At 33.4% G+C, this 18,658-nt stretch overlaps 3 protein-coding genes across 3 annotated transcripts; 1 reads left to right on the forward strand and 2 right to left on the reverse strand.

The window, feature by feature from the left end:
• Nucleotides 1-289: 289 nt before the first annotated feature.
• On the reverse strand, nt 290-2,204 carry LOC11412821 (uncharacterized). The gene is made up of 3 exons (XM_039831132.1): nt 2,111-2,204; nt 1,886-2,024; nt 290-702 (listed from the first exon to the last, which is right to left on the reverse strand). Exons 1-3 carry the CDS (start codon nt 2,166-2,168, stop codon nt 420-422), a joined length of 480 nt encoding a protein of 159 aa, XP_039687066.1. The 5' UTR covers nt 2,169-2,204; the 3' UTR covers nt 290-419.
• A 6,046-nt stretch (nt 2,205-8,250) lies between these two features.
• Nucleotides 8,251-14,355, forward strand: LOC11417387 (pumilio homolog 2). Its single transcript, XM_024776774.2, has 10 exons — nt 8,251-8,581; nt 8,713-9,404; nt 9,804-11,338; nt 11,444-11,585; nt 11,663-11,770; nt 11,869-12,081; nt 12,164-12,274; nt 12,884-13,078; nt 13,519-13,693; nt 13,861-14,355. Exons 2-10 carry the CDS (start codon nt 8,778-8,780, stop codon nt 13,896-13,898), a joined length of 3,144 nt encoding a protein of 1,047 aa, XP_024632542.1. The 5' UTR covers nt 8,251-8,581; nt 8,713-8,777; the 3' UTR covers nt 13,899-14,355.
• Nucleotides 14,356-15,457: 1,102 nt separating this feature from the next.
• Nucleotides 15,458-18,410, reverse strand: LOC11427773 (uncharacterized). The gene is made up of 2 exons (XM_003597349.4): nt 17,947-18,410; nt 15,458-15,818 (listed from the first exon to the last, which is right to left on the reverse strand). Exons 1-2 carry the CDS (start codon nt 18,334-18,336, stop codon nt 15,657-15,659), a joined length of 552 nt encoding a protein of 183 aa, XP_003597397.2. The 5' UTR covers nt 18,337-18,410; the 3' UTR covers nt 15,458-15,656.
• Nucleotides 18,411-18,658: the final 248 nt, after the last annotated feature.

Here is an 18,658-nt window from a genome sequence, read left to right on the forward strand (position 1 = left end):
GTTCACTTGTCAACATTTTGACAGCACCCATATTAGTGTAGAAAACTGGACCCATATCGTGTTCAGTATAGAAAACTGAACGCTTGTATGACGTGCTTGTCCAATATCAGATGCCCGTGTTACAATTTTCTGCAGTTCCGACACCAATATATCGAATACAAAATTTCACTATAGCAATGAGTAGATCTGCTCAGTGGAGTGGGCTAAGATTAGGAACTAATCTATAATTTGATGATCGAATTCCATCATTGTAAGTTCATTCCATTTAGGATAACGATCGGGCATTTGGTTTTTTACACATCTCATTATTTAAAACCATATATCACCCCTTTTATCATAAGCTGAATCGATAACTAAGTTTAACTGTCCATTTTTTTGATAAAATGTATATAAGCTATCAAGTAATTTCACTGCCATTATCAAGCTTGATCAAATCTGCTATCTTTGACTTTGCGTTGAATTTCACTCTCAATGTCTTTAAGAATGTCTAGGACACCAAGAATACCCAAAAGCACTAGTCCACCTGAAAAATTACCACCACCGCCTCCTCCATTACCACCATTGCCATCATCGTCGCGAGGTGGCAATCCAGGCCCATTGTCATCAAGTCTAATCTTTTTGTCTGTCATTTCAGGAAGATGATAGCAAATTATATTTGTATACATAGACAAGGAACATATAATTATTCGAAACACAGAATAAAAGATCAATTAAGGGTGAAACAACATTTACATGTACATTATTGCTATTTTTGTAGAAAAGGTAAATGAATAGAGTTGATTTGTGGATTTCAATAGTATCCGTCCACATATTATGCCAAATGCTATATATTATTTATTTACAAAATTTCAAGTCGTGCAATTTGTAGTAAATGTTTCCAGTTCTTGAAAAGAAACCTCCATAAGAAACCATCAAACAAAATACCTTGGACAAATAAAGCCAACAAAACTGAAACAAAACCATTCTAGGAAACAGACTACAAAACACCATCTACAGAAGGGAAAAACTATTAAGATTGTAGGAGCACCAAAAAATAAAAATCCTCTGTTCCCTTCAGTTAAGGAGACAGATTTGAAACTATTTATTTCAACCTTCTAATATCAAAAGATCAAACAACATTTACTTCCATATTCCATCCTATAAAAAATGCCTAAAGAAAAATCAATGGAACATGCAGCGAATCAATCAACAGTCAACAAAAAAAACATTAAACTTCTCTAAAAAAGTTTCATATGTATGAGAGTGGTACAGAAGTCAAAGGAAAATAACAAGAATCGCACTGTTAGTTACATTTCTATCTCTACATAATACATTACCCCTCCTAACATAGACCTTTTCCAAAAAAGGTCAAAAGGTCTCCTATCAGAAACAGATCTGAATGGTCACCGGTCTTGGTTGCAGACTGCCTGCTTGTTGCAGTCTCTGCTAGGTATCATTTTATAATCTATTTTCCTATTCTAACTGGGTTTTCGATCAGGTTTCTTCTATAGTAAGGAGCAGTGTTGCCAATGGCGGAGAGCCAAAATCCTGCCATACCGGCCACTTTGTGGCGCCGTTATATTGGATAATGACAGAAAATCCCGCCATATTGGCAGAAATTGGGCATGGCGGTGAGCCCAAAAGCCACCACCAATATTTACCATGGCCGATATTTGACAACACCGGTAAGGAGTTAAGCTCCCCTTGCAAGATAAAAATTATTCATCATTTAACAGTTTTATTTTGGAACCTTACCAACTTATCAAAAAAAGACTGATTTGACATTGCAATAACACAAAACGCTCTTAATACTTTCCGACAAGAATATCATATAGCATAACGAAAGCAAACAATCAACAGAATATAACAAATTCCAAAATAAAAAACCATACCATAGCAGCATCACATTTTAATCGAGGTGATATAAGTTTGAAAAGCTGAAGTCTGAAGCTGTCCTTTTTTTATGTTATATGGTAAGCGTCTCATCGCAACAATGTTCGGTCTGGAATGCTTAAGACGTGCCTGGGTCCGACTTGCACTACTAACTGCATACGAGAGAAAATATCCATGAATGATTTATATAAATTAAAATACACATTTCAAAAACCTAAGTTGCTAAAAAATCTCGTACCTGGCGGTGGTATTAACAGAGGTGAAATGCCAACAATATTGTGCATTGGTGTCAACATCTTTATTATGACCAAATGTTAACAATGTTACCTGTTAGCATAATTAGTAGAAGACCATGAAAACCGCTCAGTCTGAAAACCGGGAACTAAACCGGAAATATTGTATCCCTATTTATCTGATTTTTTTTTTTTTTTGTCAAGTAGTTTAGTGGCCAGAATTCATCTCCTTATACGTGGGGTGTCCGGGGTTCAAACACCGACTCCTACATATAATAATGCATTGTCCTACCAACAGAGCTATGCTCACGGTACCTATTTATCCGATTTTAATTGAAACCAAAGTGCTGAAAACAAAAGGAAAAAAAATATTGTATCTCTATTTACCACCTCAGAAATCTAACATAATTATAAGTTAGTATTTTATTAATTTAACCCCATTATTCACCAAGTTAAGAAATGTAGGCACGAAAGAAAAAGAATAGGTATCCACATTTAACCAGCTATTAACTGCAATATACTTAAGAATGTTTGACTAATCATATTTTTACTGTCAACCAAAGACACAACCTTAAACCAAACATATGTTGATGAGTTGACATCTTAAAAAGTTTTTGTGTTGCACCTCTCCTATCTTTTTTGTAACAAAAAACATATGTTTATTAGTTGAAGAGATCTAGGTTGGTTAATTAAAGATTTAATGGAATCACTGGTCCCTTCACTTAATTCTTTATTTTGATTTGGTCTCGTAAACCCGTTTTTTTTCTCTAAACAACTCATCATTTCAACACAATAAAAAAAACAATTATGTGTTTTTTATGTGTAAAAAAAACTGTTGCAAAGAGTTTCAATCTTTGATATCTTTGGAGATCAGTCTTGACCTCGTCAATGGGGTAAATAAAATTCCTTAGTCGCTGCCCCTGAAAATGGTACTATCATTGTGAGATGATTATTCCATTTGTTTCCTTTAATAGTTAATATGAATTTACCTCATTCGTGAATGTGAATATAAAGACGTTTTGGGAGGAGTGCTGCTCATCAAATAAAGTTGTTTGGAGTTAAATCTGAACCTCTCAGGTTTGTAAAGGGCGAGTTAATCGATATACACATCCTTCTTCTAAGTCCAAATTCATTTATTTTTTACAAGAATAAAATGATATTCATTCATTTAAATTGAAAAATTACATCATTCAACATCACTAAAAATGTAAATGATAAATCTGCGAACAAACTCACAATATATAAGTTAATAACATATAACTGCATAATACCTACAAAAATATATGATAAAATTAAAATGACCGGAATATTCATGGCCTCCGTATCTGCAACGTTGACGCTCAAATCTTTGATGAATAATCGATAAGAATCAAATGAATAACGCACTTAGATAACGTAGAAGACGACGAACAACAAACCACCACACTTAGATGAGGAAATCACAGAGAAAAAAACCTAAATCTATGTGAAAATCACTTATTTAGATTAAAATAGAGAGAAAATGATGAAAATGGGTGATTTCACGTCAAGAATTAACCCAAAACCACCCCTCAATGAAGAAATTGTAAGAGAAAACCTAGATAGAGAAAACTAGGGTCGGCTTATTGGAGAGTGAGAAAGATTGTTTTTCAATATTATTTTAAGTCCAAATTCTTTTATTAACAAAGCTATTGTGTCTTGAATTGAATTGATGGTTATTTTTGTTTATACGGAGACACAACATTTATGATCATTTAATTAGGGGAAAATTCTATAGTGAAATCATGAAAATGATTTTTCTGGTGAAATTAAATGACCAATCATTGAATATTTATGTATTTAATTCATGTCACGTCATTATATGGTGTGTTACACATTTGCCCATAAGATGTGTCATTATATGTATACTTATTACAATTGTTTCCCTAATTAAATCAAAATTAAACATAGATTCTCACTTGTGCACTAAAAATGAAATTCCCCTTATATTTTGTGTGAGGACTGATTTGTAATAAGATAAAACTTAGTTTTAGAGTGGTCCACCAACATGACACTAGCTGACATGATATTGATAATTATACTATTGACTAAACAAAATAACTTTTTCAAAAAAAATCAATTTGATGACTTCACCGTAGAAGCCCCCTTAACTAGGTGAGTAAATGTAAAGAAGATATTTTAGTTCTTTCAATAAGAAGTTAGATCCTTGTCCTAATACAAAAAAAAAAAAAAAAAAAAATAGATCTTGCAACACAATAAATTGCCTACCCAACATTTAACTCCAGTCTCCGTAAAAAAAAAAAAAAGCATTTAACTTGAGGAACAAATTTGTTTCTTATTTTTGTCTATAAATCTTAATTTAACTGGTCAAAAGGTCAAAGTTATTAGTTTGAACGTCATGATAGATTGAACCTCGACTTTTTTTAATGGTTATTGTCATTTCGTCTATTTAAAAAAAATATCTTTATTTTGTTAGTTAATTTATTGAATTGCAAGTTGTTTGATTTTTTTTTGTTAATCATCCAATTCTTAGGCGAAATGTGTCCTAGTAATCCAAAGTTTGGTCGAGAAGTAAGTAAAGTTTGACAAAACATTGTTCTATCCAAGAATTAAATTACACACACATTAAACATGTTAGTTAACTTTCCACCAAAACAAATGTTAGTTAAATTTATTCATATTTAAGGAAAAACTACACTCACCTCTCATAAGTATTCAAATGACACCAACATCTCCTCTAATTTTAAAACTTACACTAACCTCCTTTATAACTTTATTTTTGTTTAAATTTAAGTCTAGAAAAATTATTAATTTACGTACTAAATTTTGAAAGGTTAAAGAGTTTGAGGTCCTAAGTTTGAACTCAAACGAAAAAGTAAATATTAATTTAATAATTAATTACTAACATTTTTCATTCTAAAAAAACGTTGAAAAAGTACAGTAGAAAAAACGTCAATTTATTTAAAATGAAAATATGTTGTTTTTAGCTAATTGGAATTATTCTTAAAAAAAACCAATTGAATTATGATTGATCATACTTTACTTACTTTTGGTTGTTTATCATTTTCGTGAGAAATTTATGGGAAACTATTTCAGAGTATCAATATATATAACTAAAAATAGGATGACAAGGGAATATATTACATTTTTTTTTCAATAAAGGGAATATATTACATGAAATGTAACTATCAAAAAAGACAATAAGCAATTTATACAATCACGTGCTATCAAAAATGGCAACACCGTATTAAAATTATTATTCCTATTTCCTGGGAGGAGTATGGAAAGCACGTGGTTTTAATAACTATGCATTGAAATATTTTGCAAATGTCAAATTTTTTTATTTGTTAACTTTAAAAACATGTAGAAAAATTTCTTAAAAAAGACATCTAGAAAAATACAGAATGCATATGCAAATCTAATGCATTTTGTTTAAATTTATTATCAAATTGCATGAAGCAGTTGAGTAATAGTGTAGCGTAGGGCAATGCACTCAGGATCGAGATCCTACGTATGATTGGTTGTTCGGCGAAAGAACGTAAACACAAGGAACATAACACGATTTGTAAGTAGGATTGGTAGGTTGTTAATAGTGTTGAAAGTAATAGATAGAGAAAATAGTGGGAAAACAAAGATAATATAGGAAACAGAGTAACCAAGCAACAAAATAGAGAAAAACAGAGGAACGAGGGAAAAACGACAAAAAACAGAGGAAACAAAGGAAAAATGGAAGAAAAAAAAACAGAAAACAAAGTAAAAATGAATCAGAGTAAAGTCGAAGCACGATCGAGGTGATGTGGGACGTAGAATCGTACGATCCTTCGAGCCATCACTCGATCTGACTACACTGGTGTAAGGGGTGTGGCCGTGTGTCCTTGTTCTCGCATAGTTTCTCATACTTTTTAGAATGAGTAGTGATATTTGCACTACTCTTTATGAACAACTTATTTGACAATTTTGTTTTTCTCTATTTTGATTGGTCAAAATCAATAGAGATAGAAAAAGATAGAGAAAATAAGAACATAACGTGAGTATATGAGAGAAAGTTATCAAAAAATTATTACAAATCGGTTGTACTAATATCATTTCTCATTTAGAATTCTTGTTCTAAAAAATATAAACAAATGGGAGTACTACCAATTCAACTTTTGTCAAAAAAGAAGTACCCAGTTCAACTCATCACTAGAACAAAATGATGGAAGAGTAAATAACTTCACTCTCACTTAAGAAAGGAACCCCCAAAGAGTACTATATTGTCCTCAATTTTGGCAGATTTTTTTTCCACCAATCTCAACTCCAATATTTATTTCTTCCATAAATAAAAGACAACCCAATTAATATCGCATGGCACGTAACAAAAACCTTATAAAAGGTTGGGTAATTTGTTTGACTTTCAAGACGTTATTCCTCCTTTCCTTCAGAAAAAGAAAAAGGCGTAAATCCTCCTTTTCCTTCTTTTTTTGATTTGTTGTTGCATATTTTTGTTGTTTTTAATGTGATTTGTGCTGGGTGCATATGAATCACTAGAAGTGTAATGTGAAACTAGGATATCTTTTTTCATGGTGTGAAACTATATGTTGGGAAAAACACGGTGATTGGATGCTCTGTTGGATGCTAGCATAGTGTTTGACAACAAGACAACATGTTTGTGAAGGTGGAGTCAGTTGGCAACATAATCTTTGTTTCAATTGTTAGTTTCTTGGGTACAAATCTTTGTTTCAATAATGGCTAACTGTAGTTAACGAAGCTAACCCTTAAACTCTACAATAACATAAACGTGTTAAAAAAATAATAAACATATAAAGGTCCATGCATATTGAATAAAAACGTGTTCACATTTTGACCTTTTCATAGTGGTCCATATTGAATGAAAATGAAATTGAATATCCACATACACACATACAATAATACTTGTAAATATCTATGTATTTTAGTCATCCATATTCATCAAAATATTCGTACATTGTGTGGTAAATTTTATCTATGTGTACCAATTTTTTGACATCCCTAATATTGAAGACTTGTTGTTGGGATACTTTTAACTCCACAATTTCATAAAAACCACATTATAACATAAACTTTTGTACATTTTTTTTTATTTTTAAAATTGTACATTCACCATTGAATCAACACATGCATAAACAAACCCGTGCACAAATAAGTTTTATCTAACATATACAAACAAAATACTCTTAGATCATGGCACAAATAAATTTTTTATACCATAAATAAAAAAATAGTATTAATTTTTATTTCATTCAATAATAAAAACTAACACACGCATGATTAAAATTTATCTCACTTTTACACCATAAAAATTGGCCTTGAAAACAAACTAGATTGCTCCCTAATTTTTTCCTCACCTAATGAGATGAAACTTAGAAACCAACCCTCCTGGCTCCTACCCAAATAAGCCAAATGTGGAATTTTGGAGTAATGGGCAGTTGGAGAAATTTAACTGGTTTAGCTAACACTAGTACTAGTAATAGTACCACTATATTGTGCCCCATTTTCATTCAAACATCGAATCTAGTAACACTACGTGTCATTATCAAATCATAGTTAGCCCTATGTGTCACTTGATTACAAATCTTTCTTTCAACAAATAAAAGGAAAATAAATATATTCTCTCTCTTCTTAGCCATGACTACAACACCACTGCTACGTCACTCGGTTGATTTACCCCTAATTTTATTTTACTGTATTTTTTACACAATTTCACACATTTGATGATGAATATAAAAAATGAAAATGTAGAAAAATTTATTCTTTTCTCATAAGTTTATCTCAATTAATAAAAACATTTTCTAACATATAAAACATTTTAGATCATGTTTTACATGTTTAAAATTTTAAATATACAAATAAGAAAAAGCATTTTAATTTTCTCTTAAAAAAAAGCATTTTAGATCAAAAATATCATGTTTTACATATGCCTAAAACTTTAACTATATGAGTTCTAAAATACTTTCCTTCAAAAGAAAAATATACTAACATATTTATACTATATTTGTTTCTTTATACAGTGTCTTTTATTCGATGGTGTTTGAGAATTTAAACTCAAACTTTACGTATATTATACATTATCTTTATCAACCGAGTTAAGTTAACGACTCAACTGGTGTCTAAAACACAAAAAGAACCATATGTGTTGTGTTGGGTTTGCTTTTGCTGTATTGATTCATGAGTGTATATAATCCTCTTGTTCTAAATAGACCAAAACCCTAATAGGGGTTCTTCTAGCAACCAATCGCCGCCAAATTCATCGCTGTCATCAACACTCTCATTTTCATCTCACTCCTAAAAATTTCACCCTTTACATCACTCTCTCATTTCCCACAATTTATCACCTCAATTTCGTTCATCAAGACTAGATTTTTATCATCAATTTCATATCAGCAATTATGGAATTAAGCATAAAATTCTCAAATTCTCAATACCCTTTTGATGATTGATTCTTCGAACATAGTTTAGTTCCAGCTCGTAGCGTTGTTGGGGTTAGTTAATTATAGTTATTATTATAATTATAATTATGATTAATTTTTGTTAATGGTAGTTACAAGTGAGTGCTTTTGATTCTGTAAATATGGGGCTTTTGCGTTTTGATGATAAAAGTTTCCGTTTTTAGGTTATTTAACGGTTGAGGGTAGTGATGGGTAGTGATCAAGTTTGAGATTTTGAAGTGAAAAAAAAATGTTGTCTGATATGGGTAGGAGGCCAGTGATTGGTGGTGGTAATGAGGGTTCGTTTGGAGATGAATTTGAAAAGGAAATAGGGATGTTGCTTCGCGATCAACGGCGTCATGAGGTTGATGATCATGAACCTGAACTTAATATGTATAGGAGTGGATCAGCTCCTCCAACTGTGGAGGGTTCGTTGAGTGCAGTTGGAGGGTTGTTTGGAGGTGGTTCTACTGCTGCTGCTGCAGTTTCAGAGTTTTCTGGGAATGGTTTTGGTTCTGAAGAAGAGCTTAGGTCTGATCCAGCTTATCTTCAATATTATTACTCTAATGTGAATTTGAATCCCAGACTTCCTCCTCCTTTGCTATCAAAGGAGGATTGGAGGTTTTCGCAGAGACTAAAAGGTGGAGCTTCTGCAATTGGTGGAATTGGAGATAGGAGGAAGGTTAATGGAGCTGATGAGAATGGTGGAAGAGCGGTGTTTGCTACACCTCCGGGTTTTAACAATAGGAAAAGAGAGACTGAGGTTGTGGCTGATGAGAAAATTAGAGGTTCTGCTGAGTGGGGTGGCGATGGACTCATTGGTTTGCCAGGACTAGGTCTTGGGACTAAACAAAAGAGCCTTGCAGAAATTTTTCAGGTGCCTTGCTTCTTTCGCAGTATTTTGCATTTGTTTCCTTTTCCCTGGATTTTATGTCACTTTTGTTTTCAGTTTGATCTTTTCTTCCACTGTAAAATCTTTTGACCACATGAAATGTTTTGAAACCTACAAGACCACTAACAAACTGAATAAATTTAATTGATTTGGCTGTGTTTGCACTTCCCAAGAATCCTATATTTTGGCACACTTGTAAACATCACAGTTTTAATAAAGCTTATGTGCATATGTCGATAATGGTACTGCAGCTCTTATGTGACTATTGTTGAATTCATATCTTTAAGCCTCACATCTGTTCAGCTTAATCTTTATTTCTCTTTCAGTTTGATCTTTCCAGACCCTTTTTCTTCTAGCGATCATCTATAACAAGTGATTGTGCAGGATGACATGGGACATAACACCTCTGTCACGGGCTTTCCGTCTCGTCCAGCCAGTCGCAACACATTTGATGAAAATGTTGAGATTACATCCTCTGCAGAAGCAGAGCTGGCTCATTTGCGCCATGATTCCTCAGCCACTGATGGTTTGAGATTTGGATCAAATGTTCAGGGGTCACCTGCATCCCAAAATGCTGGTCCACAGGTTTCATATTCTTATGCTGCTGCACTTGGTGGTTCTTCCCTATCACGAAGCACTACTCCTGATCCACAACACGTTGCTAGGGCTCCCAGTCCTTGCCCCACACCTATTGGTAGTGGGAGAGTTGTTGCTGCTGAGAAGAGAGGTATTACCAGTCCTGATGTCTCTGGCATCAATGGGTCTGCAGATATTGCATCTGCATTGTCTGGCATGAATTTGTCAACAGATGACGCGCTAGAAGGTGATAACCATTTCCCATCACAAGTTGAGTCCGATGTTAATAATTATCAAAGATATCTTTTTGGTATGCAAGGTGGTCAGGATCATGGCAAGCAGCACGCATATTTAAAGAAGGCTGAATCAGGACACATGCCGAAAACAGCTCACTCTGATTCAGGTAAGAGAAGTGGAAGCGGGTCAGACATGAGAAGTCCATCCTTGGATAGGCAGGTTGAGCATCAAAAGTCTGCCGTTTCTCCCAACAACTTGTATTTCAATGGATCACCTGGCTCCCCTTATAGTGGTGGAGGTGGTTTGCCTGCACAATACCAGCCTTCAGATGGTTCTAATTCACCATTTAATAACTATGGCCTGAGTGGTGGGTATGCTGGAAATCCTGCTGTGGCATCCTTCATGGCTAACCAACTTGGAACTGGTAATATGCCACCCCTGTTTGAAAACGTTGCTGCAGCATCAGCTATGGTGTCCCCTGGAATGGACTCAAGAATTCTTGGAGGTGGTTTGCCCTCTGGAGTTGCTTCTCCATCTGATGTGCATGTTCTCAGTAGAATGGGAAATCAAATTGCAGGCGGTGCTCTTCAGTCTCCTTATGTTGATCCGATGTATCTTCAGTACATGAGGACACCCGAGTATGCTGCTGCACAACTTGCTGCTCTTAACGACCCATCTGTAGACAGGAATTACTTGGGCAACTCATATATGAATTTACTTGAGCTTCAAAAAGCTTATCTTGGATCTCTGCTTTCACCTCAGAAGTCACAATACAATGTTCCATTGGGTGGTAAATCCGGTGGTTCCAACCATCATGGATATTATGGAAATCCTACATATGGTGTTGGTTTGTCTTATCCAGGAAGTCCAATGGCAAACTCTTTATCCACTTCTCCAGTTGGATCTGGCAGTCCTATTAGGCACAATGACCTGAATATGCATTTTGCTTCTGGAATGAGGAATGTAGCTGGGGTCATGGCACCATGGCACCTAGATGCTGTAAACGTAGATGAAAACTTTGCTTCGTCTCTGTTGGAAGAGTTTAAAAGCAATAAAACAAAGTGCTTTGAGCTTTCTGAAATTTCTGGTCATGTTGTTGAATTCAGGTATACCTTTTTATAGCATGTTGATGTTCTGATGGCTAATTATTTGTATTATTTGACTACATTCTTTTGAAATTTTAAAATAATTGAATTTTCTCTTATTGGCAGTGCTGATCAATATGGTAGCCGGTTTATTCAACAAAAGCTTGAAACAGCAACCACTGAAGAAAAGAATATGGTTTATCAGGAAATCACGCCACATGCTCTTGCTTTGATGACTGATGTCTTTGGTAATTATGTGGTTCAGAAGGTAATTATTACTCTATCTCTATATTGGCCATTCATAAATATATAGATCTTGTTTGAGTGACAATTTGCATCTGGCAGTTTTTTGAGCATGGACTTGCATCCCAGAGAAGAGAGTTGGCCAACAAGCTTTATGGCCATGTTCTGACACTTAGCCTTCAAATGTATGGTTGTCGAGTCATCCAGAAGGTATTGTCAATTTTCAATGCAGTAGTTGATATTTCTTGTAGCTTCTAGTCTATAATTTTTTGAATGTTTGCATTTTTTTGTTATTTCTATATCTTTAGGCCATAGAAGTTGTTGATCTGGACCAGAAGATTAAAATGGTTCAAGAGCTTGATGGTAATATCATGCGCTGTGTACGAGATCAGAATGGTAACCATGTCATTCAGAAGTGTATTGAATGCGTACCTGAAGATGCAATTGATTTTATTATCTCAACTTTTTTTGATCAAGTTGTGACACTATCTACCCATCCATATGGTTGCCGGGTGATACAGGTAAAGATATATTCAGTGCTTTTGCTACTCCTTTTGTGCACTTTAAAGTCCTTGACTGTAATACCTTTTATTTGCATGGCAGAGAGTATTGGAGCACTGTGAAAATCCTGACACACAACAAAAAGTTATGGATGAGATTTTAGGAGCAGTTAGCATGTTAGCCCAGGATCAGTATGGCAACTATGTTGTCCAGGTTTATAATAATTCATAACAAATACTTAAATTTTTTTCCATTCCTTGCCAGAGTTGTTGTTTTAAAAGTGGTACCCTAACAATCATAATGCTTTGCGAGGTTTACTTCATTATGGTATTTTGCTTCTTCATTCATTACAGCTATGAGCTATCTAGCTTTTCTGCACTTTTGGGAGAGTAAAATCCCAGCTGCGCTTCTCGTCATGTTTTTCCTGGAACTGATCCCCGTTTTATTGATTTGCTTCACTGCATTTTTTTTTTGGCAACATCTGAATGTCTCCTTTATTATGATGTACACCATCACATACAGTACTCTCTGTCCACAATATTAAATGAATAGTTTTTAGATTTTTTTTTATGTGTTAATACATTTGTTTATCGAGAATGTCTGCTCTTAATTGCTGTTTTGTATATCTTTAATTTAGTATTTATTGTTTGATATCATAGCATACCATCCTTAATGCTTTATGCTCAATCAAAATTTGTCCTTTTGTGATCCAAACTTCTAGTTGCTTCTCCACCCAATATTTTGTACTCCACACACAATTATTAACATTTAGCATGTCAGCTGATTTCTTATTTTCTTTCGTCCACTCCTTGTAAATAACAGCATGTGCTTGAGCATGGGAAACCTCATGAGCGCTCTACAATCATCAAGGAATTAGCAGGCAATATAGTTCAAATGAGCCAGCAGAAGTTTGCCTCTAATGTTGTGGAGAAGTGTTTGACCTTTGGAGGTCCTTCTGAACGCCTATTGCTTGTAAATGAGATGCTTGGAACTACGGATGAAAATGAGCCTCTTCAGGTTTATTTTCCTTTAATAACTGTTAATAATTTCCTTTAGCTTTGCTTAGTTGAAGCTTGTTAAGCTGGCTATTGTCCAAATAGAGTTTGCAATAATCCAAGAGGCGAATATTTGGTTTGCTTAAGTGTCAAAGACCTTGGTGCTTATTCCGAGGACTTAAAATTATATGTTCGTTTTAGCTTTAAGTGTGGTAGAGATATTATTCTAATTGAAATATCTTGACCTGTGAAATCTCTCTTAAAAATAATCTCAATTTATCCATGTAATTTAATGTTTGAACAGAATGGCATGTTTTCAAATATTTCGCGAACATCCTTAAAAAAAAAAGGTTTCGCGGACCGAACGATGCTGAAGTTATTGAATCCTCAGTATGTTTTGACATAATTGATAGTAATTTGTCAGATCTTGCAAATGATAAATCATGTTCCTCTTATATGCAGGCAATGATGAAAGATCAGTTTGCTAATTATGTTGTACAAAAGGTGCTGGAGACTTGTGATGACCAACAACGTGAGCTAATTCTTTCTCGAATTAAAGTTCATTTGAATGCATTGAAAAAGTACACCTATGGGAAACACATTGTCGCTCGTGTAGAGAAACTTGTTGCTGCCGGAGGTACTTATACTTATTTTGTATTATCACTTTTTTTTTATATTCCTGCATCATATGTATGTTTGAATACCCGCTGTTGCTAGTTGTGTTCCAGTATATTCTTTTAATTGCATGCTCTATTGAGTTTTCATATGCTAATGTATTACTTGTCAACATGTAATTTGTTGTAGAGAGGAGAATTGCTGCTCAGTCTCCTCATACTACTTAGGGGAGGGCGTAGAGTGTTTTCTGTACAGCTAACTGAGGCTAGTGTGATCCCCTCCTTTGTTCTCCTGCATCAAAGAGTTATGTTTATCTATCTATTTATCTCTGTCTGTGATGGATAGTGGCCGATTGGTAATAAAATTATCGGTTTGTAATTGAGAACTGTACATTCTGTAGTTTATACATAGATTTTAAGTGAGGTGAGGTTCAGATGTGTGATTATGGTACACCTCTGATGTCCCTGCATGGAAGATAAAATGACCATACAATCAAGGTTTTTAAGGTGGTTGTAAAGTTTCATAAAAACGGTGAGGTAGTTTATAAGTTGACGAGACTGTACAAAATGTTGCTATGTGGAGAGCTGTGTCTATGTTTAATATTAGGTGAGAGCAGAGTTTTTCTTTCATGTATGCTTGTTCACTTTATTCCCCAATTCTACAAGCTTATATTTGCGTTCACTACTACTACTTCTACTTCTACTACTAGATATAGATACGTATCTTGTCTGTGATATCGTTGTGAATTCGAGTCTTCTAGCCTCGTGTAGTTGGCATCTGTCTTACAGTGGCAGAGCCAAGATATTGTTTCTAGGGATGCCAAGACTGCGAAATGGTTTCACAATATAAAGAATACCATTGTGAAAAATATTAAAAAAAATTATCAACTTGATTAATAAATACATTTCTAAGAGATAAAGTCTAGAACATGGTGTCTACCATACCATCATGAACTGTCTAGGAGGCTTTCCTTGTCATTTGAGCAAATGTGCAACTAGAGGCAATGTCATGCTATGTACTAACAGAGGTTATAGAGAAAATCTAGATTTAGATGGTGCCATAAAATAAACATGTTAAGTTTATCAAGTAAGCTTAAAAATTCCTTAAAAAATAAAATTAATAAATCGAGGGTGACCGCTGATCTTACATATGCTAGCTTGTCTCATGGTGGAACTTTATTGATTTTGAATAAATGTATTATTACTTTACAAGAAATTATGTAGTTTTATTTAAATGGTTAAATATATTTTTCGTCTCTCAAGAATCAAATTGTAAGCTATTTTTTGCAGGGTAAAAACATATTCAACTCTAATTCAAAATAGCTCAAAAAGAATGTTGGTTTATGAGGGTCACACACTATATGTACTATAAAATGATGTGTGTGGACAACTAAATCAGTATAAACAAGCTATTCTTATTTTCATCACATTTTAGATATTACATTTCTTCGATGATGTTGGTTGAGTGTGAAGGAGAAGAAGGCATAAGGAAAAGTTTTACTGCTTTACCTTACTTTACAATCCACAATGTCTTCATTTTATCATAAAGAATATAGAACATCATGTTTTACCAATTCTTTTGCTGCTATTATATCTATCTATATAACTAAGACTAGCTACTCACAATACGGAATAAATTTAATTTGTCCTTTTTATGAAAGACTTTAATATTCTGTAATAAAGTAATTGAAATTTATTTTTGTTATCTAATTTGATTTGAATAGAAGATTGACAGTTTAAAGACAATGAGCATATATGGATGGTGGCAGGTTAGTGACATTCATGAATCATGATTCATCAAAATTCAAATAATAATGAATAAAAATGTGTGTGGCAAAGCAGTAGTTGTATTCATTCACACTAATTCCCTTGCTTCTCTTTGTTAAAACATTGTGATGACTACACAACTTTCTAAACAATCGGGGGAAAAAAAGGTTCAAGTAAAATAGATCTGATTTCAATGCAAAAATGCATCGGAGGACCTAATCAATCATCATCTTCCGTTTGAACAATCTTTTGACCAAACCCTTTAGGTCCTGCCCTAACCACTTTCCTTTTCCTTTTCTTCTTTCCGCTAGCTGCTTCTTCTTTCTCAAATTTCTCCTTCTCTCTCTTTGTCAAGAAATCTGTTACTGCTAAATAGATAACCTGCAACACAAACAAAAAAAAATACAGAACCTCCCTGAATACTAATGCTAAGTAACACCAAAATAGTTTTAGATAGGAGGTCAAAAGTTCAAATTCTAGAAGTAACTACTAACTTAATAAGTCATTCAAACTTATAAAAAGGATAATCAATCATTTTGATCTTTGAATGTGTGAAGTGTTGTTATTATAGTCACTGAGTGAATCGAATTACAAGCACATCTACATGTTTTTCTTTTTATTAATTATTTTGTTTCTTTTATTGGTTAGTCAATATAATCCATGAAATTAGTACAAGAAAAGTCACTAGAGATGTGTTTGTGATTTTGATACAATAAGGGGCTATACTAACAACACCTCACATATTTAGAGACCTCAATGGTTGTTTGCTCTAAACAAATGAGTGCGCATAGTCAATTTGATTCTTAAAATTGTGACCATTTGTCAAACTAGTCACTCGTTTTGGCAAATTGACATAAACATCCTCAATATTGAAAAATTCTATTCAAAATGATCATTCGGTTAACTTCAATCGTTAAAGACTATGACATATCATGTTAACCACACATGTCTCTTTGGACATTGATCCAACACATGTGGTCAAGGGACTAAATTGATAATGAAATTTATGTAATTTATCAATAATTACAAATATACATGAACTAGTTATTGACAAATTAGTCCCAAAAACATATAAGTGTCAATAAACAAACTAGTTTATACTTTGTAGTATGGTGACATTGATGTTTGATTCCATGTCATATTATAAAAGGGCAAGTGATTTTAACTAATATTTTACAATTTCACAAATATACTTGTCAATTCACAAAAATCAAAGATTATTTTGAGACATGCTTGCAATTTCGGATGATAATTTACTACCATGGTCTAAAAATATAAGCAAGATCGAAGGGAGTGCCTCTATATTAATAAAAGAATGAGTAAATCGTCAATTTCTCCCTAAAATTGTAAGTTTTGTTAATTATTCTTCTGAAATTAACAAAACTTCAATTACTCCCCTGAAATTGCATAACGTTAATCAATTTACCCCTCCATCAAATTTTTCTATTAACTGTTTACGTTTATGATCAAATACCTCTCTGAAATTTTGCACTTATGTGCAAAATGTCCCCTAAATTTAAAAATTTAGATTTTTTTTTTTTACAAAAAATCATACATTTAGTTCTTCAAGTAGTATATTGTACCTATTGTCATAAAAATTCTATTCACAAGAAAATGAATGAATATATGTCAAAGAAATCATGGTTTTGTCATGTGCAGCATTTTCATTCATATTTCATATTTATCAACAAGGAGCAAGATAATTTTTTTTACAAAGAAGGTAAAACTAAAACCCAAACATTAAAAAGATATCAAGTTGTTGAAATAAACCAAGACAAGAATGCCATAGCAGCAGAAAATGGATATCTATCACATAACTTTGTATTACAATGTGATCTATCGGCTTTATGCAGAAGGTCTATGACATAATCTATTTAACATGCTCCAGCTAATAGATATGACATTTCCTGCATTATAAAAATTATATCATTAATTAAGTTGCAAATTCACAAACCTAAGTCTTGTTTCTTCTTTCTTTTTGCAGATATTAACCATGAATTTTCTTTATGGACACACAATTATCAAAGACTTGTGTACTTTATGACTGCATGCTCTAACATAATTACCAACTTGTGTAAAAAAAATTCTTCTATATATGTATATATTTAAAACACATGAGAGGAACATACATTCCATAAAGATTTATATGACCAATAGCTGCATAAACATACATTGCATAAAGATTTATATAATCAATAATTGTTAATTGTTCGCCTTTAATATATTTTGAGTCAAGGATAAAAAAAAATATAAATTTTCAAGTTTAGAGGGCATTTTGCACATAAGTGCAAAATTTCAGGGGGTATATGATCATAACCGTAAACAGTTAACAGAAAAATTTGACGGAGGGGGTAAATTGATTAACGTCATGCAATTTCAGGGGGGTAATTGAAGTTTTGTTAATTTCAGGGGGGTAATTGATGAAACTTACAATTTCAGGGGGGAAATTGACTATTTACTCGTAAAAGAATTGAAAAATAAAAAAGTGAGAAGAAAATGACGAATATACCCCAATAGTGATAACGGATAAGCCAATGAAAGCAATGAAGAAAAGAGCTGATACGATAATAGATACCCCATCATCAGTGGCAGTTGATGAGGCCAATTGCTCCGAAGCATCAATGGCAGCATCTTCAACAGCTGTAGCAGCAACAGGATTTGGCCATAGTTTGGACTTCCTTTGAAAATATATGGATTTTCTGGTTGTAGTAGTGATAATGGGAGAGAAAGATGAAGTTGTTGGAAGAGAGTAAAAACGTGTGTTGAAATGGAGAGAAGAAGAAGAAGAAGATGTTGAAAGAAAGGTTGCAATCTTTGGAGATGATGATGCAAATAATGCAGTTGTCATAGCTGACGTGGCCCACCCACAGCTGCTTCTGTTGGGTATGAAATCCAGCATCCAAAGGGATTGAGGATGCTCCTAGTCCTAGGATTTGGTTATGAGCTACTTTTTGTTTTGATTTTTGATATCTAGAGAGAGAAAATATAATGGACTTCTCATTATCAAATTGGATTCACTACGGTCAAGAAAACCACGCAGTCAGACATTCAAAACAATCTGAATCGTTTGATCTTGATCAGACGATTGACATAAAGGCATATTTGATTTTTATTCAATAATTTAAAATTTTAAGATTGAATATGAATTGTTCAATAAAGATTGGACGGTTTTTGAAGAGGTGAATTTCTAACAACTAGACTATTAGACAAAAGAAAAGGTT

The sequence above is a fragment of the Medicago truncatula genome, chromosome 2 (genome assembly GCF_003473485.1).
Source record: "Medicago truncatula cultivar Jemalong A17 chromosome 2, MtrunA17r5.0-ANR, whole genome shotgun sequence".
NCBI lineage: Eukaryota > Viridiplantae > Streptophyta > Magnoliopsida > Fabales > Fabaceae > Medicago > Medicago truncatula.

Bases quoted from the DNA above. Each gene is read 5' to 3' on its own strand.
- LOC11412821 (XM_039831132.1), bottom strand. From the start codon at position 2,168: ATGTTGACACCAATGCACAATATTGTTGGCATTTCACCTCTGTTAATA. The intron at 2,025-2,110 runs GTACGAGATTTT...TCTCGTATGCAG, and splicing joins TCTGTTAATACCACCGCCAG to TTAGTAGTGCAAGTCGGACC. The intron at 703-1,885 runs GTGATGCTGCTA...TTAATTGATCTT, and splicing joins TATATCACCTCGATTAAAAT to TTATTCTGTGTTTCGAATAA.
- LOC11417387 (XM_024776774.2), top strand. From the start codon at position 8,778: ATGTTGTCTGATATGGGTAGGAGGCCAGTGATTGGTGGTGGTAATGAG. The intron at 11,339-11,443 runs GTATACCTTTTT...TCTTATTGGCAG, and splicing joins GGTCATGTTGTTGAATTCAG to TGCTGATCAATATGGTAGCC. The intron at 13,079-13,518 runs GTTTATTTTCCT...TCTTATATGCAG, and splicing joins ATGAAAATGAGCCTCTTCAG to GCAATGATGAAAGATCAGTT.
- LOC11427773 (XM_003597349.4), bottom strand. From the start codon at position 18,336: ATGCTGGATTTCATACCCAACAGAAGCAGCTGTGGGTGGGCCACGTCA. The intron at 15,819-17,946 runs GTATATTCGTCA...TTTGTGTTGCAG, and splicing joins TATCCGTTATCACTATTGGG to GTTATCTATTTAGCAGTAAC.